Source organism: Leucopleurus acutus (assembly GCF_964270905.1).
Source record: "Leucopleurus acutus genome assembly, chromosome: 10".
Lineage (NCBI taxonomy): Eukaryota > Metazoa > Chordata > Mammalia > Artiodactyla > Delphinidae > Leucopleurus > Leucopleurus acutus.
In genome coordinates this window covers 82,437,783-82,456,025 of record NC_139153.1, presented here as the reverse complement: position 1 = coordinate 82,456,025, position 18,243 = coordinate 82,437,783, and the positions used below count along the sequence as shown (strand labels likewise).

Sequence of the window (18,243 nt, the reverse complement as noted above, 5' to 3'; positions counted from 1 at the left end):
TTATTGTTTAATAAAGTTGTTAAAGTGAACCATGCAGCCCCCGGCGCCTCCCCGAGAGGCTACCCAGCTCCGCGGAGAACGCCCTCCTCTCCGTGTCGACAGCCATTGGACCTGGAGGGGAAGGAGGTGGGGCCGAGGCCAGTTACTGCGCATGCGCCCGGGCGGGGACCCGCCTCCCAGCGCCGCGGTGACCGCGAGTCAAGTTCCGGGGTCCCGTTAGCTGGTGCTCGAGCGCCTGCTGTCGCCGCCCTAATCGCCCGCAGCCGCGGGGCGCCCTGGGATAGCGGCGGGCTCACCGGGTGAGCGCGCGGCGGGCCGGCCTTCGGGGAGTGGGAGGTGCTGCAGGGTCAGGACCCACGCGGCGGCACGGGCGGGAAGGCCTGGCACGCGCTGGCTGGGGGCAGTGCGGACGGCCTCTGGGGCAGGCGGACAAGTAATAACCCTGGCGGGACTCCTTGCTGGCTCTCGGGAGCGCAAATGTCCATCATCTGCCAGGATCCCTGAGTCCTTTCTCCTCCTCTGTGTCCGCGGTCACCCCCACGTCGCAGATGAGTAGGTTGAGGGCCTGAGGGTCCTACCCTGTCCTGGAAGAGCCCTGTCGACACCATGCAATCTAGTCTTCACAGAGGAGGGGTTGTGACGGATGGGATAGATACTTAAAATAACAGACCAGTGCTTGGAGGGAGGCAGAGACTAAGGAGGAGGATGTGATTTTGGGAGGTGTGACCCTCCCTCACCCCCCCTAACTTCCTAGTGTCTTCTCTCTGGAACAGACCTTGGCCCCTTTCCAAGTACTCCAGATGCCTCATTTGCCTTTGGCCTCTTTCCGACCACCACTCTGGGGGTTGAGGCCCTCAAGGGGACTCCCCAGGTCCCATCCCATTTCCACCCAGTCAGAGCCCAATGGATCAGCCATCTCCCAGAGGAACCGTGAAGCCAAACAGAAGCGCCTGCGACAGAAGCAGGCGGCGCTGGAGGCTGGAATCGCTCAGAAGAGCAAGGTTAGGGGTCAGACAGCTGGTCCTTGGTTCTCTGAGAAATCTTGGGAGGGAGCTGGAGGAGAGACTGGCTGGATCCAGATACCTGAGGTATATTCGAATTGCATCCCGCCTTCTGGTTCCTCCTCTCCGCAGTCACCTGCCGAATCCAGTAAGGCCTGGACCCCTAAGGAGATAGTGTTGTATGAAATCCCCACGGAACATGGTGAAAAGAAAGGTAACTAGGACACTTGAAGGCCTTTTCCCTCACATTTTGGTTGCCCATTTGGTCTGCTGAAATGCAACCTGGAAACAAAACTCAGGAGTTAGTGGAGCTCTCCTCTTCCTCCATAGATGTCTCCCGGCCCCTGCCTCCTGCATACAGTCCCCAATATGTTGAGGCTGCCTGGTACCCTTGGTGGGTGCGAGAGGGCTTCTTCAAACCAGAATATCAGGTTAGTACCTGGTAGGGAGGGGTGCTAAATGGTCCTCAGGGCAGAATGGCCCATGAGGTTAGTGGGCATGAGTCTGGAGCTCGCAACCAGCCACATTGCAGAGGCTGCCAAAAGCAGGGAGAGCTTGCCTTCTCCCTCTGGTGCCTCCAAGGTGTCCACAGGTTTTCCCCTTCCCTGTTATTTGCCCGACTGTTTTTCATGCAGTTCTTTCTGCCTTGGAGACACCAGAGTGTGCTATTTCCCCAGGGAACATGCAGCCCTGTCTTGCCCTTTGACTTTCCCTTCCTCTAGGCCAGGCTGCCCCAGGCCACACGGGAGACCTTTTCCATGTGTATCCCACCTCCCAATGTCACGGGCTCCCTGCATATTGGGCATGCGCTGACCGTAGCCATACAGGACGCCCTCGTGCGCTGGTGAGATGGGAATGGGGCTGCTTGAGTTCTTGGAGGGGAAGGAGAAAGTGGGAAGGAGTGAGGATAAACAAACATGTAAGACCAGGGATTCCTGTGAGGATTTTTCTTTTCTTTTCTTTTTAAAAATATTTTATTTACTTATTTGGTTGCTCTGGATCTTAGTTGCGGCAGGTGGGCTCCTTAGTTGCGGCTCGCGGGCTCCTTAGTTGCACTTGCCAGCTCCTTAGTTGCGGCACGCGAACTTTTAATTGTGGCATGCATGTGGGATCTAGTTCCCTGACCAGGGATCGAACCCCGGCCCCCTGCATTGGGAGCGCAGAGTCTTAACCACTGTGCCACCAGGGAAGTCCCATGACGGTATTTCTTTTGCAGGCACCGGATGCGTGGGGATCAGGTGCTGTGGGTCCCTGGATCAGATCATGCAGGGATTGCTACTCAAGTATGTCTTTCGCCACTTTTCCTTTTCTTGGGTGAGAGTTCTTCCCCCAAAGCGACCTGATTCTCTGTTTGCCCTCTCATCTTGCTGTAGGCTGTGGTGGAGAAACAGCTGTGGAAGGAGCGAGGAGTGAGGAGACACGAGCTGAGCCGGGAAGACTTCCTTAGGGAGGTGTGGAAGTGGAAGGAGGAGTGAGTATGGTGGGCAGGACTGGAGGGGCCGAGACAGCAGGTTTGGGTCCTTGCTTCCCAGCCCCTCTCTCCTAACATGTAGTCCAGGCTTTTTCCATTCAGTCCTAACTTCCTGTGGTGACTTAAGCTCTGAAGCCCCTTAGCATTTGGTGGGGTCTCCAAGCTTTGTGTATATGTGTGTGTGTGTGTGTATTGTATACGTTAAAATGTAGATACTTGTGTATATGTACGTATATATGTGTATGTATATATGTATGTTTTTCCCTCTATTTATCCCGTTTTCCCTTGCTTAGATTTCATCATCTCTCCTCAGCCATTCCCACTTTTCATCCCCCTGAAATTACCCTCTTGCTTCCAGGTCTGTTAACATGTGCCATCTTCTCTGTAAAGCTTCTCTGGGTTTCTCACAAATCGGCTGCCCCTTCCCCTGTTACTGTAGAACTTTATGCTTCTTTCAGTGTCATGGAAGGCCCCATACTGGGTTTGTCTGTGTCCATTAGCTTCTAGAGGCTAAACCAATGTCATACTCACTCCAGGAAAGGTGGAGAGATATGTGAGCAGCTCCGAGTGCTGGGGGCCTCCCTGGACTGGGACCGAGAGTGTTTTACCATGGATGCCGTGAGTGTTCCGTGCCGTGGTCCCTGTGGGTGTCGGGGAGGTGTTTAGAGCTCTGTGCAGGGAGGCGGGTTGCTGTGTGTGTTGGGGTAGCAGGGTGGGATGCCTGGGTCCCTGAGTGGGGTGATGGGCTGACAAGGGGCGGTTGGATGTGGACACTCAGATCATTCTAGGGCTCCTCAGTGGCTGTGACAGAAGCTTTCGTGCGGCTCTACAAGGCTGGGTTGTTGTACCGGAGCCGGCAGCTTGTCAACTGGTCGTGTGCGTTACGCTCTGCCATCTCGGATATTGAGGTGAGGCAGAGAAGGAGAGGCGGGTTTGTGAGAGCTCTGAGGCAGGGGGAGAGCTTGGACTTTGGAGCCAGACTTCCTGGATTCACATCTGAGTCTGGCCACCTCCCAGCTGTGTGGCTCCTGGCAGCCTGTTAGCTTCTGTCAGCCTCAGTTTCCTCAGTCTGTAAATTAGGGGTGATGTAAATGCCTGTGTCCTGGGGGTGTTGTGAGAATTCAGTGAGAACTCCTGGAAGGTGCTCGGCACAACACCTGTGCGTGGTTTTAGTGCTTGGTGAATATTTTCTGTAACTGTGGCTGCACAAGGATTAGGTGAGGGAAGGGAGGTGGCTCCTGAATCCTCCGAGTGGCTTTTAGATGGGTTGCAGGGACGCGGGGCCGTGGATGAATGGAGGTGGGAAGCCGGGTGCAAGCCTTGCAGAAAGGCTGCTCTCTGACCCTGCTTTTTCCACGCCTCCAGGTGGAGAGCCGGCCCCTCCCTGGCTGCACGGAGCTTCGGTTGCCTGACTCCCCCACCCCTGTGTCTTTTGGCCTCCTCTTTTCCGTGGCCTTCCCCGTGGATGGAGAGCCTGGTGAGGGTAGTCCTCGGAAAGGTCACGCACTTGCCTCTGCTTCCCGTTTTCTCAAGCCCATGTTGGGCTGATGGAGGGAACCCACCAGCCTGTCTCGCACATGACATAAGGAACCTTGGTAGTGTTGTGTCCTCATGGGCACTCACCCTGGGTATCCTGGGCCATGTAAGAAAAGTGCACGTGGTCACTGCCCTGTGGGAGCTTAGCATAATTCTGCAGGAGGCTGCTACCCCCAGAAGAGACAAAAGATCAGTTCTGAAGTGCGGTTTGAACAATAACTGTTCCCAAGAGTTTGGAGAAGGGGAAGATAGATGAGCTGGAATAGTCAGAGGAGGTTTCTTATAGGAGGGGCTGCTGCTTCCCCCAAAGAATGCACAGTATTTATGATGAGGGCACCGAGAACTCCCAGTGTCCTCTGTGCACCCAGCAAGGATTCTAGTTGTATTCATTAACATTCTGTCCTTGTCTTGCAAGCAAGTTATTGAGGAATTCCGCAGCACCCGACACCCCCTCAGGCCTCTGGTCATTAGCTTGGGGGAAACCTCAGGCTCCCGTAGACACTGGTCCTAGTTTTCTCTAGTTACTCCTGGGGGCCTGCTCAACTTTGACCATCCCTGTCCCCTCCCTTTGCCAGTTCTCCTGGCTTTAGCTTTGTCAGGAGTGTGGGGTGAGGGCGAGGACCAACTTGAAGTGCTTGAATTTTGTCTTCAGATGCAGAGGTTGTGGTAGGAACCACGAGGCCAGAGACGTTGCCTGGAGACGTGGCTGTGGCCGTCCATCCCGATGACTCCCGATACACAGTAATACACAGCGCGCGCTCTGCCACGTGGCCTTCCCACCCCCATCCTCTTCCCTTCCTTTTATTTTTTTTTGCTGTACGCGGGCCTCTCACTGTTGTGGCCTCTCCCGTTGCGGAGCACAGGCTCCGGACGCGCAGGCTCAGCGGCCATGGCTCACAGGCCCGGCTGCTCCGCGGCATGTGGGATCTTCCCGGACCGGGGCACGAACCCGTGTCCCCTGCATCGGCAGGCGGACTCTCAACCACTGCGCCACCAGGGAAGCCCTTCCCTTCCTTTTAGAATGGCAGCTCCTCCTCTCCGCTTTCTCTTCCTTTTCCTAAAATTTCCCTTATCTCAGTTCTCCAGTGGCTCTGAGTCTACTCCCTTCTCTTCCTGATGTTACACTTCAGCTCAGGGGCTGACAAACTATGGCCCGTGGGCCAGATCCACCTGCTGCCTGTTTTTGTACGAGCCACCCTCGTTCCCTGTGTATTGTCTGCACCTACATCATGTATTATCTAACTCGGCCATGGTGGTGGAGTGGAGTTGTTGTACAGAGACTGAATTTGCCTCTTGGCCTGTAAAGCTTAAGGCCCCTTAAGAAAAAGTTTACGGAGCCCTGCTCTGGGGCTCATATTCCCAGGGTTCTCATGCCCACCCCAGACCCTTCCATCCCACACACGTGCCTGTCCTTGATCCCTCTCCCTTCCCTTCAGCATCTACATGGACGACAACTTCGTCATCCCTTGACGGGGCAGCTTCTCCCCCTTATCACAGACTGTGCTGTTCAGCCACACCTGGGCACAGGTGAGTGGGGGCAGGGGAGAGAGAGGAAGTCAGGGCTCCTGGGGGACAGGAGGGAGGGATAGGGTAGCGTGGGCGATGACGATACATCTGGAAAAGCCAAGGTCAGGGTTCAGTGCTTACATCAGTTCTGCTCCCCTAGGGGCAGTGAAGGTTACTCCAGCTCACAGCCCTGCCGATGCTGAGCTGGGGGCCCGACACGGCTTGAGCCCCCTGAGTGTCATTGCGGAGGATGGGACCATGACCTCCCTCTGCGGGGACTGGCTGCAGGTAGTACCAGCTCAGTGATACCCCATTCTTTGGGGGCACCCTCTGCCCCATCTCCCCGCTCCCACTTTCTTGTTTTCCTAGCAGCCTTTACGCTTTCCTATTGCTGCTTTTCCCTAGGGTCGTCACCGATTTGTGGCCCGGGAAAAGATTCTGTCAGCACTGAGGGAACGGGGCCTGTTCCGGGGATTCCAGGACCACCCTATGGTGCTGCCCATTTGCAGGTAACCTCATTTTCACTCCTTTCCGTAGGGACCACCCCCAGATGGGAATGGATGAAGCTTAAGAGTGACCACAGGGTGAGCTGTGCACCCCTTATGCTAGAATACGAGCTCTGTGTCAGTGTTGTTTGCTGCTGTATCCTCAGCGCTTGAGGGCCTGGCACGTAGTCGTGTCCTGTGTCCCTTTCAGCCGTTCTGGGGATGTGGTAGAATACCTACCGAAGAGCCAGTGGTTTGTCTGCTGCCGGGAAATGGGGGACAGAGCTGCCAAGGTGAGGCTGCAGTGTGAGGAGGGCCTGGGGCCTGGCCTGGGGGACTCCCTGAGCAGTGGAATGAAGAAACAGGGAGGCTGGGGGCCCTTCTGCCCCCCAGACCTCTCTAGCTGTGCTGTTGAGAGGAGAGCTGTGGGGATGGAGGCCTGGTGCCCAGAAAGGGCTGGCTTGCATCCTCACTCAAGCCCAGAATCTTCTCAGCAGGCTTGGGAGGTTCTTCCTGAGTTTTAGAACCACTTCAGAGACCACTTGTCCCATTCTTGGGGGGTTGAGGTGTGCAGGTAGGGAAGCACCGTCTAAAGGTCCTTTCCCTCCAGGCTGTGGAGTCAGGGGCCCTGGAGCTCAGTCCCTCCTTCCACCAGAAGAACTGGCAGCACTGGTTTTCCCACACTGGGTAAGGAGAAGGGGGGCTCTCAGGAGATGGGGAGGGGGCCCACTGGTTATGCTAGGAAATCACTCGTGTCCTCCCGGCAGGGACTGGTGTGTCTCCCGGCAGCTGTGGTGGGGTCATCAGATTCCAGCCTACCTGGTTGTAGAGGAGCACACACAGGTTGGTAGGAAGAAGTGGAGGGGAGGGCTGGGTGTGGCTGAAAGAGCCTTAGCACAGGAGTCCAAGGACTTCCAGTGCCCGTCCCAGCTCTCTGCCTTTGCTGTGCTTTCTGGTCTTGGTCATGTAAACATCTGTTGTGTGATCAGAGCTCCTGGGCTGGCGATTCTTCATCTCACCACCAGAGGGTGCCGGCCATTCTCAGACCACCTGAGAACATGAAAACTCAGTGGTGTTTCACACCCGTCAGGTGCTGGTCTTCCTCACTCTTCCCTACCCCTTACTTCTGCAGGGCGACGTGAAGGACTGTTGGGTGGTCGGGCGGACAGAGGCTGAGGCCAGAGAAGTAGCTGCAGAATTGACAGGGAGACCAGGAGCGGAGCTGACCCTGGAGAGGGGTGGGTACCGGAGCTGGGGAGGGCAGGGGAGGGCGTCTGGGTACTGAGGGAACAGGTACTGAGGTAGAGAAGGTAGGGTCGGGAAAGCTGGGAATGGGGCAGAGGGCTCAACCCCTGGTCTCTGTGGGTGGGGCTTGGGCTGGAAAGGTGGGTAGCAGTGGGCTGAGGTTCTGAAGCTGAGGTTCCAATTGTTCCCATTCCGTATTCTGTTTCCCAGACCCCGATGTCCTGGATACCTGGTTCTCCTCGGCTCTTTTCCCCTTTTCTGCCCTGGGCTGGCCCCAAGAGGTGAGGTGGGTTGAGAGGAAGAGAGTGAAGGTGGGGATGAGGAAGTGGGCCCCAGGGCCCCCGGAGAGTCTCGAGAAGAGCCAGAGGCCCTGGGCTTAGGCCTCTCACTGATTATCCTTTTCTCCTAGACCCCAGACCTGGCTCGTTTCTACCCCCTGTCACTTTTGGAAACGGGTGGTGACCTCTTGCTGTTCTGGGTGGGCCGCATGGTCATGTTGGGGACCCAGCTCACAGGGCAGCTCCCCTTCAGCAAGGTAACGGCCCGGCCCTTTGGTGCCCTGCCCCTCTCTGTGACTCCCCAGTCTTCCCCAAGCCTTGTTGTCCATTCTAACCCCTAATGTGGGGTTTTCTGTGTTCCCAGTTCCTTTGTCCTGATTCACTTCCCACCCTAACCCCTAAAGCCTGGAGGACAGCCAGGGGATCCTCCAGGGGAAAGTTCTCCAGGCCCCCCTCTGCTGACCCCCTCCATGCCCCCAGGTGTTGCTGCACTCCATGGTTCGGGACAGGCAGGGCCGGAAGATGAGCAAGTCGCTGGGGAATGTGCTGGACCCACGGGACATCATCAATGGGGTGGAGCTGCAGGTCAGGATGAAGGGCCCGAAGAGGGATGGAGTTTTCAGGAGAGAGGAAGGCAGGGGAGGGGCCGGCAGGGTGGGCTGGAGCTGGGAGGGTCAGTAGGCGGGACCCTTGTAGGGGCAGGGTCTTCCACTGAGGCCAGTGAATTACTCACCCACCCCAGGTGCTGCAGGAGAAGCTGAGGGATGGGAACTTGGACCCCGCAGAGCTGGTGATCGCGGCCTCAGCACAGGTGAGTCGCCAGTGTCTGACCCATCCCAGCCTCTAGCTCGTGGCCACCGGTTTCCTCTGCAACCCAGCTTCCGGCCCTGCAGCCTCATAGGCAGCTGCCACCCCTCTTCTCTTTCTGGTTGCAGAGAAAGGACTTTCCTCATGGGATCCCCGAGTGTGGGACAGATGCCCTGAGATTCGCCCTGTGCTCCCATGGGGCCCTGGGTAAGCCCGGGTGAGGGCAGCCGGCGGCAGCCCCTGTGCAGTGGGGCAGGGTGGGGCAGGGCCAAGGACTCCCCGTGCAGCCACCACCAGTGCATGCTCCCTCCTGTCTCTCCCTCCCAGGGGGCGACTTGCACCTGTCTGTCTCTGAGGTCCTGAGCTTCAGACATTTCTGCAATAAGATCTGGAATGCCCTGCGCTTTATCCTGAATGCTCTTGGGGAGAAATTCATACCCCAGCCTGCAGAGGAGGTAAGAGAGAAAGAAGGGGTGCTTGGGAACTGGGTAGTCCGACATCTGAGGCTTGGTGGAGGCGTCTAGAAGGAGAAGAGGCAGCGGAGTGGGAGTCAAGCTGTCCCACCCTGAAGCCCCTCCTGCCCGCAGCTGTCCCCTGCCTCCCCCATGGACGCCTGGATCCTCAGCTGCCTGGCCCGCACTGCCCGGGACTGCGAGCGGGGCTTCCTCACCCGCGAGCTCGCGCTCGTCACCCACGCCCTGCACCACTTCTGGCTTCACAACCTCTGTGACGTCTACTTGGTGAGTGAGGCGAGGGCACTCCCCCTGCAGACCTGCTTCCTGTGCCCTGGCGGAGAGCTCTGAACTGGGTTCCTAATTCTTCCCCCCGGACAGGAAGACAGATGAGATGGGGAAATCCTAATTCCCCTCTTCCCTGGGACTGGCCCAGGTGCTGTTCCCTGCCTGTCACCAGAAGAGAGAAGAGGAGGGGGGGAGATTTCTAGAAAACCAAGTCTGACAAAGCAGGATTGGGAGGCAGATGGAGATTTTTTTTAGTCCCTGTGATTGCTGAGTTTGGACCCCAGGCAGGCTGGGAGCTGGGAGCAGACAGGGAGGAAGAGTAGGGGTCTTTAGACCAAGGGCTTCTCTCAGAGGGAGGGCTTGTTAACCGCGGAGTGTCAGTCCCACCCCCAGAGCAGCTCAGCCAGCAGGTTGGAGGGTGGCTGGCAAGAATGTTCATTTCTTGTCCCAGGTGATGCTGACACTGATGGCCCAGGACCACTGCCCTAGATTTCTGTTTCTCAACTTTTTAAAAAATTTCTGTCTCTTTTTGATGAAAAAAAACTCAGTGCTTTTCATCCTAAACGACACAAACCTCCCTAACAATTTTATTCCCCACCCATCTCTGAGAGTCGCTGTCCTAGATTTCCCATTGTCACACGCTCCACACTGTGTCCAGGGACAGTTGATAGTCTCAGAGATGCTGGGTGCTCCTGCCCGTGTTTACCCACAGCATCCCCACTGATAGGGCGGCGAGCGTGTGGAGGAAGGACATGGCCGTGGACGGCCCCTGACCCCTTGGCCTCCTCCCTAGGAGGCTGTGAAGCCAGTGCTGTTGCACTTGCCCCGCCCCCCGGGGCCTCTTCAGGTCCTGTTCTCCTGCGCTGACATCGGTCTCCGCCTCCTCGCCCCGCTGATGCCCTTCCTGGCTGAAGAGCTCTGGCAGAGGCTGCCCCCCAGGCCTGGTGGCGCCCCTGCCCCCAGCATCTGTGTTGCCCCCTACCCCAGTGCCCTCAGCTTGGTGAGTCACGTCCATGGAGTCTTGGAGTGGGACTTCTGGTCAAGGCTTGGGGAGCAGTCTTCTAGAAGGGCTTGCTGCTGTGGGGTCGTTGACAGTGGTGGTCTGTATTTTGCCGTGGAGTCTTTGGGAGGATGGATTGTTCCTATAGGGCTGGGATAACTCCAGGGTGTTGGGGGCAGTATTAGCAAGTGGTTAGAGTAGGATGTTGTCACCAGACTGACACTAGCCGTGTGACCGTGTATCGGTTCGTAATAGTACATGTCATGGTTGTGATGAGATTAGTTGGTAGTGATAGGATATCCCAAAAATCTTAGTGCAGTGTTAAGCTTTAATAACTTGAGAAGGATAAAATGCTACAAACTCACCCAAAAAGTAATTCTAAAGTTTAACTCAATTTCTTTTTTACTTACTTGGTTTTGTGAGTTTTGAATAATACCTTTTAAATTCTGATTTTTGGTTGTTTGTCATCTCCAGTCAGAGCGACTAAACAGACATTAACCAGCGATCATCTAAGACCTTCTTAGATGACACCCTGGTTTTTGCCATGTTCCGTTCCTTGAGGTGGTGAATTATGTGTGTGGTGGAGAGAGCAGATCGTTGCTCTAAGGAGATAGGGGTGGGCGGGTGGAGGTTAGAGCCAGGAGAGTTGAGACCGAGTCCCCCAGGTGCCTGCTTACCCACTCTGGGTGCCCATCTCCAGGAGCACTGGCACCAGCCCGAGCTGGAGCGGCACTTCTCCCGGGTCCAGGAGGCTGTGCAGGCGCTGAGGGCTCTCCGTGCCACGTACCAGCTCACCAAGGCCCGGCCCCGAGGTGAGGCGGGCCCTGGGCTCCTGAGTCTCTGCAGACAGGAGGGGCTGGTGGGGAAGAGGGGGAGCCTGGAGGACAGAGCCCAGAGTTGGGAGGTGCAGGATGAGGAGCTGCTCTCTTGACCCTGACAGTTTCCTTTCCTCCCCAGTGCTGCTGCAGAGCTCAGAGCCAGGAGAGCAGGGCCTCTTTGAGGCCTTCCTGGAGCCCTTGGGCACCCTGGGCCACTGTGGGGCCGTGGGCCTTCTACCCCCAGCTGCAGCAGCTCCCTCGGGCTGGGCCCAGGCCGCTCTCAGTGACACCGTTCAGGTCTACATGGAGCTGCAGGTGACCAGAGGAGGCTGGAGGAGGGAGGGGTGGGGTTGAAAAGGATGTTGGGAGGAGGGCAAGGGGCGGGTTCTATAAAAGTGAGGTGGGCGGGGGGGGGGGAAGTGAGGAGAGATCTTAGAATGGGGGGAAGGGCATGCTGGGTGGACTGTAGATGTCTGAGCCTTCTCTCTGTTCTTCTGCAGGGCCTGGTGGACCCCCAGACCCACCTACCTCGGCTAGCTGCCCGAAGACACAAGTTGCAGAAGCAGCTTGATGGCCTCATAGCCCGGACCCCATCAGAGGGAGAGGCAGAGACTCAGAGGCAGCAGAGGGTGAGTCTGGGGCAGGCCACCCAGGATGCCTGACTCCCTAAGGGAATGTGGGCTGGGGACAGGGGTGGGGGGGGGAGGCTATACCTCGATCCTCACCTGCTTCTCTCCTTGCCCAGCTTTCTTCCCTCCAGTTGGAACTGTCAAAACTGGACAAGGCGGCCTCTCACCTCCGGCACTTGATGGATGTGTCTCCCAGCCCTGGGGAGCTTTGAGCTCTAACCATCCCTGGTAGCTTTCCTCCCTCCCAGACCCGCCTTTGAGGACAGATTCGGCAGCTGTCCTGGTGCCGTGGAGCCTCAGAGACCATGTGGTCCAGTTCCCTCCTTCGTCAATGAGAAAACAGACTGGTTTGGTCAGAGTGACTGGGTGTCCTCGAGACGCTCACGTTTTTGCCCCAGCCTCCGTCCTATGCAGTCCCACCTGGAAGTTTAGGAATGAGGAAATTCAGATAAACTAAAAAACCCAAACATGTCTGCTTGTGGTCCTTTTGTCCCTCTTTCCCCCAGCGGTGACTTTCTGCCTCTTGGTTGTTCCCTGACACTTTGGTCTGGGAGAGAGGCGGGTGGCCTCTTAGCGCTGGGTTCTGGGCCACAGTGGGAGTGTGGGTGCTGGGCGGGGCTCCCTCATTGGAGGAAGGAGGAGCTCTCGGTAGGGCCTGGGAACAGTGACCTGGCTTCCACCTACTTCCTGCACTTACTGACAATGGCCCGACTTCTGCAGGCCGTTCCTCTTCTGCTTCTCACCAGAAGGAAGCTTCCCTGCTTCTTGGCCTTATCGCCAAGGGTTCTGAGAGGATCTGGGACTTCCTGCAGGCCTCAGGGGAGCTGTAGGTTGTGCTGGGGATTGAGTTCCCCCCTGCTTCTGTGTACCTGAAACCAGAGTGCCAGGGACACACCGCCCAGCCCCAGGCAGGGATATACACAGGCGCAGATGCCCACCTAGCCACCTCCATCTCCAGCACCTTGTCTCATCGGTGGAATTCAGGGGCCTGGCCCTTCCACACCCAAGTGACATTCTGTCCAGCAGCTCTGAGAAACTGCTGTATGTGCGGGCCTGTACTGGGCTGGGTCCTCTGTGGTGCCACTGAATCCTCCCAAGCACCTCACGAGGTGGATATTTGCTCCATTTTAGAGTTGAAGAAACGCGCTCAGGGAATAAAAGTAACTAGTCCGAAGTGTCAACTGGGATTCAACCCAGTAAGTTAGGTGCAAGTTTTCTAACTGCTGTAACCAAGCTTTAAAGATAATGGTGGCCAATCTATAAAAATACTGAATCACTGTGTTGTACACCTGAAACTAATATTGTAAATCAACTATACTTCAACTCAAAAATAAAAAAAGTTATTTTAGAAAAAACAACAAAGAAAATGGCTCAGACGAGATGGGTGTTTCTTTTGCTGGGCAGAAGCAGTGCAGGACTGAGATAGAGGGTCCCATACCCCTTTTGATCTTACTTTCCTGACATTTTGATACACTTCCCAACTCTGGGTCTAAGATCTTCTCCCACCACTATATCCACATCCCACCCAGAGGGAAAGGAAAAGGAGGGAGTGAGCACCTTCCTTTTTCCCTTCCCCCAGTTCAACAAGTATTTCTTGAGCACCTATTATATGCTGGGCCGTATTCTGGACCGTTGGATTCATCAATGAATGAAACAAACATCTCTGCCACTGTAGTTCTTTCATTCTAGCAGGGAGAGTCAGAAATAACACATGTAAATAAATAAACTAGTGTGTCTGAACGTCATAAATGCAAGGGGGGAAAAGGGTGAAATAAGGTAGGGGGCTCCGGTGCATATGTGTGTTGCGGGGAGGCAGGTTGTAATATGAAATGGGTCAGGGCAGAACTCATTATAAAGGTGAGGTTTAAGTAGAGACTTGCAGGAGTAAAGACTTGGGGTTTAAGTAAAGACATCCAAGTGGATGTCTGGGAGAAGAGTGTTCCAGGTAGAGGGAAGAGCTAGAGCAAAACAGTAAGATGGGAGTACACCTGGAGAGCTCAAAGAGTAGCAAGGAGGTGGTAGGGGGCGGTGGGGAGAGTGAGAGGTGAACTCAGGAAGGTAAGGGATGTGGTAGGGATCAGGGAAGGCTCAAGGCAATCATCTAGACCTGTGCTGTCCAAAATGGTAGCCACTTGACTATCTCAATTAAATAAAACTAAACATTCAGTTTTTCAGTCACACTAGCCACATTTCAAGTATTTGATAGCCACGTGTGGCTAGTGGCTACCATATTGGTCAGTGCAGGTTATAAAATAAAACATTTCCATCATGATGAGAAGTTCTATTGTAAAGTGCTGGTCTAGGACCTTGTAGGCCTTTGTAAAGACTTTGTTTTCTTCCCTCTGGGAGAAGGGAAAGGAAAGGAAGTGACTTTCCTGTCAAAGATATTACCAGGAAGTTGTATACATACTTCCTTTCTACTTGCAACCCGTTGGACAGAACCTGATCACAAGGCCATTCCTAGCTGCAAGGGAGGCTGGGAAATGTAACATAGCCATGTGCTCAGCTAATATTTACATGACTATCCAAAAGGAGGGGAATGACTATTAGGGGAAAGTTAGCAGCCTCTGCCACCCCTAGGTCTAGTGAACCCCAAAGCATTCTTTTTACTGCCCCGCTCTGCCTTGAGTCTGGGAAGAGAATTCTTTGAGAAAAGAATCTGGAAATCACAGCCCTGTGATCCCAGGCCCTGAGATTCGAGAACCAGGTTAAGAAGCAGTTAGCTTGGGAGTTCGGGACTGACATGTACACACTGCTATATTTAAAATAGATAACCAACAAGGACCTACTGTGTAGCACAGGAAACTCTGCTCAATATTCTCTGATAACCTAAATGGGAAAAGAATTTGAAAAAGAATAGATACATGTATATGTATGGATGAATCACTTTGCTTTACACCTGAAACTAATACAACATTGTTAATCAACTATACTCCAATATAAAATAAAAATTAAAAAAAATTAAAAGAAGCAGTTAGCTGTCTGCTCCTCCAGCCTTTTGGAGATCCAGACATTTAATCCCTTGACTTGTTTGGGGCCTATTCACTTGACCCATGGGTGTCACCTGCCCACCAGTGCAGGCTAGGGGCCAGTCATGAAATATTGGGGCCCTTTGGAGCCCCCAGCTACCTCTCCTCCAGGCCAATAGTCTCAGGACAATTGTCAAGGAAACTAAAGGAATTTTGTTTTACTATGCTTTCTCATTTTCAGGGATACTCCATATGGAACTGTTGTCTTCCCCTCCCTCCGAAGGAGTCAGTCTCTAGTTTCATATGGTGGTGATGGTGTGCGGGGGAGGGGGAGCGCGGTTGGTAGGACAGGTATTGTGGACAACAGGAGGCAATCATACCAATGCCCTCCACATGGTCAAGTCTGGGCAGCATGCTTGCATTTTGAGACAGCCGGTAAGAAGTCAAGATCATCTTGAGTGTGGAGTCAGATGTGTACCTGCCTCAAGAAAAGCAGGAGATGGGAATTTCCTGGCGGCCCAGTGATTGGGAGTCTGCACTTCTACTGCAGGGAGCATGGGTTCAATCCCTGGTCGGGGAACTGGGATCCGGCAAGCTGGGCAGCCAAAAAAAAAAAAAAAAAAAAAAAAGGCAGGAGAATGAGGACCCCTGGGGGACTAGGATTTATGTGCTGGGACCAGGTTTCCACCCTAATAACGATCCTTACCTCCCAGGTCCACTCTCTGACAGGTACCATGGCAAGTGCCCTAGGTAACTTATCCAGGTCATCCTCAGACCAATCCTAGGAAGCAGGTACTATCATTATCCTCATCTGGCAGGTAAAGAAATGGAGGCTCTAAGAGAACGAGAAACTCACCTAGGATTTAAGAGTGGGCCTGTGGGACTACACGTTCCCATAGTTACCAGCACAAGAGCACCCATCCTCTTCTCCCCACCACTCTGCCAGGCTGGCCATCCTCCCACAAGCTGAACCCCTCATCTCTCACCTGAACGGCCCCCCACGCCACCTCCTACCCAGACTGACCTGTGTGGATCCCTTGGTCAGGCGGCCCATATCCTGGGGGTGTTCTGCTCACCTCCCTGTCTGAGGTTCCTGAGCCCCCAGTCCCAAAGCTTAAGCAGGGGGAGATGAAATTAAAACCTTGCTTAAGCTAAGGCATTTGTCCGGTGTCAGATCTCTCCACTGCTAATGGACCTCAGTGAGTGACTTACACTCGCTAAGCCTCAATTTCCTCATCTGTAAAATCGGATAATGAAACCTATTATGCTACAGGCAAGATTGTTGCAAGCATTGAAATGGGAAAGCCTCACGCCTGGAACAAAGCAGGACTTCAATAAATGTTCCTTTTCTTTATTCCCAGGTGTTCTGAAGAACTCAGCTTGAAGGGTGTGTGTATATGCACATGTGTATGTGTGTGTGGCGTGTGTGTGTGTGTGCGTCCAAGCAGTTAATTCCCCAGATTCCTTCTGGCCTTTGACACTGGTGTTAGGAGAGAGCACCCACCCTGGAAACCCTCTGCTTAACAAGGGAGAGTCAGAGACTTGAGTGTCCAATTCCATTTTGCTGCCGGTCCCTCTGCTCATGAACCCACAAAGTCAAGTCGCTGAGCTCAGCATATTTACTGCCACTCAGCAGGGTGCGGGCCTGCTGGAAGACGGGGTCAGGCATTGCACCTGCACCCTGGGGACGGGATGCCCCAGCCAAGAAGGGCACAGGCTTCGACCGCTCTCAGACTTTGCAGGTGACGTGGTGTGGGGATCCTGCATGATGCAGGGTGACATTGGTCCCTGATGGGAGGTGGAGGAGGGAGCAGAGCTGAGGGAGAGAAAGAGATAGAGGGCGAGGTGTGAGATGGTCTCACTCACACCCCGGAGACAGCCAGAGGCCCAAGCTGACTCACAAATGCACTCCAAGTTCACACAGCCCCATCCTTTTCCCTCCCCAAGGACTACCTTCTCGAGCAGTCCCAGGAAGCTGGAATCATAGGAGGAATTTGCCAGAAAGGAGTCCTTCATCTTCAGTTGCAAAGTCATTTCTGACCCTAGGGATCCAAAAGCACAGCTTAGGGCCCAGCCACCAGGGCTGGATTCCCTCAGAGATGCGGGCAACCCCTCTTGCCCCACGCCCACCCGAGTTCCTCTTCCCTGACAAGGCCCTTCCAGACCCTCTCGCTGCAGGAGTTCAGCCCCGAACACTCAGGAGCTCAGGACTAGGGTGCCTCCATCTCTCTCGTTCCCTTTCTCGGACCCTTGTCTTGGGCACCCAGGTGTCTAGCCTTCCAGACCTCACCTGTTCCCTGTGAGCTGGCGAGGAGGGTCAGGAGGATGAAGAGGGACAGCCCAGCCCCCATCGCGGCTCTATCGCTTCTTGCTTCTCAGATGGACAGAAGAGATGTCTGAAGGCCTGCTGGTCTCTCCTTAACTGGCCTGCCTTCCTACTCCCCACTCAATCCTTAGCACAGGTGTGTGTGGGGAAATGGGAGGGGGAAGCTGGGTAACTGGACTTGCCAGTTCTCTCAGTTTGGCTCTAAGGACCCAGGAGAGGGCCATTCACTGGGCTGCTGGGGAAATAGAGGGTGGTCCCCTTTCCTCGATCCTGCGCCCCACTTCTCCCCCATGTCTCGAGGCTTGAGGGGGTGGGTCCCTGGTCACACAGAGAGGGAAGCTGAGGGTGTCCCTCTGTGCAGGTGTCTGGGCCCCACCCAAGCCTGGGCCTCTCATTGCTCTTTAGGGATTAATTATTAACTGCAATTAATTTCTATCATCCATGTCACCGAAGGGCTCAGGAATGTGGGCCCAAAATGGAGGGGTGGATTAGGACAAGTTCTTCCCAAACCCAGGTGTTCTGTTACCGCAGCCATAGTGGCCTTCTAGGTGAGAAATCTGGGTAAGGGGGAACTTTCGTCTTTGAATATTTTGTTTTAGTTGTTCTAAAATACCCTAGCTACTCAGGCAGGGACACGAATTTCATCAGATATCCGCCCCACCCCCTGCCTTGTGCACTCACGGCAAAAGGGACTCCCTCATCTTCCCAGCCAACACCCTTTCATAAGGCACTCAGAATGGCAAACACAAGGACAGATTTGTAGAGGGAATTTGGAGCCCATCTGCTTTACCCTCTTTCTTTAAAAACTGGGAAACAAAGGCTCAAAGAGGGTAAATGACTTACTAAGGTCACACAGTCAGTAGCAGAGAGATTAGAACCCATCCGTCATTCTGCCAGACACAGGGGTAAGCTCAACAGACTGATAAACTTGTCACGTAAACCCTCTAGAATGCACAAAGGCACATGACCTTTGTCTTCTTAGCTGCCTCCCTTTTCATCTTCTCCCTCTTCCCCCCAAAACCAATGGGCCCCTGTACAGAGGGATGGAGGCAGAGAGGACCCTGGGCAGAGTCAGGGAGAAAAGTCAAAAGCAGGACCAGTCACCTTACCTTTGATAAAGGAGGCAAGAATATACAGTGGAGAAAAGACAGCCTCTTCAATAAGTGGTGCTGGGAAAACTGGACAGCTACATGTAAAAGAACGAAATTAGAACACTCCCTAACACCATACACAAAAATAAACTCAAAATGGATTAAAGACCTAAATGTAAGGCTGGACACTATCAAACTCTTAGAGGAAAACATAGGCAGAACACTCTATGACATAAATCACAGCAAGATCCTTTTTGACCCACCTCCTGGGGAAATGGAAATAAAAACAAAAATAAACAAATGGGATCTAATGAAACTTAAAAGCTTTTGCACAGCAAAGG

At 54.3% G+C, this 18,243-nt stretch overlaps 2 protein-coding genes across 4 annotated transcripts; one reads left to right on the top strand and one right to left on the bottom strand.

Moving 5' to 3' along the window:
* Positions 1-202: 202 nt before the first annotated feature.
* On the top strand, positions 203-11,933 carry VARS2 (valyl-tRNA synthetase 2, mitochondrial). 3 transcript variants are annotated; one of them, XM_082847945.1, is made up of 30 exons: positions 203-299; positions 774-1,001; positions 1,134-1,215; positions 1,332-1,432; positions 1,724-1,845; positions 2,218-2,284; positions 2,375-2,472; positions 3,009-3,090; positions 3,261-3,380; positions 3,838-3,949; positions 4,661-4,749; positions 5,445-5,535; positions 5,675-5,802; positions 5,920-6,023; positions 6,211-6,292; positions 6,610-6,686; positions 6,767-6,842; positions 7,132-7,237; positions 7,455-7,525; positions 7,654-7,779; positions 8,003-8,107; positions 8,265-8,333; positions 8,458-8,536; positions 8,657-8,784; positions 8,917-9,069; positions 9,863-10,069; positions 10,770-10,881; positions 11,027-11,202; positions 11,388-11,516; positions 11,633-11,933. In XM_082847945.1, exons 2-30 carry the CDS (start codon positions 801-803, stop codon positions 11,726-11,728), a joined length of 3,189 nt encoding a protein of 1,062 aa, XP_082704071.1. In that variant the 5' UTR covers positions 203-299; positions 774-800; the 3' UTR covers positions 11,729-11,933. The 3 variants fall into 3 exon arrangements, with proteins under 3 accessions (XP_082704071.1, XP_082704072.1, XP_082704073.1); XM_082847946.1 differs by lacking the exon at positions 203-299 and having other exon boundaries at positions 481-1,001; XM_082847947.1 differs by lacking the exons at positions 203-299; positions 774-1,001; positions 1,724-1,845 and having other exon boundaries at positions 1,199-1,215.
* Positions 11,934-16,214: 4,281 nt separating this feature from the next.
* SFTA2 (surfactant associated 2) lies at positions 16,215-16,836 on the bottom strand (the record flags this gene model as incomplete). Its single annotated transcript, XM_082847564.1, has 3 exons — positions 16,215-16,301; positions 16,439-16,527; positions 16,776-16,836. The coding sequence occupies 3 exons, from the start codon at positions 16,834-16,836 to the stop codon at positions 16,215-16,217; spliced, it is 237 nt and encodes a 78-aa protein (XP_082703690.1).
* Positions 16,837-18,243: the final 1,407 nt, after the last annotated feature.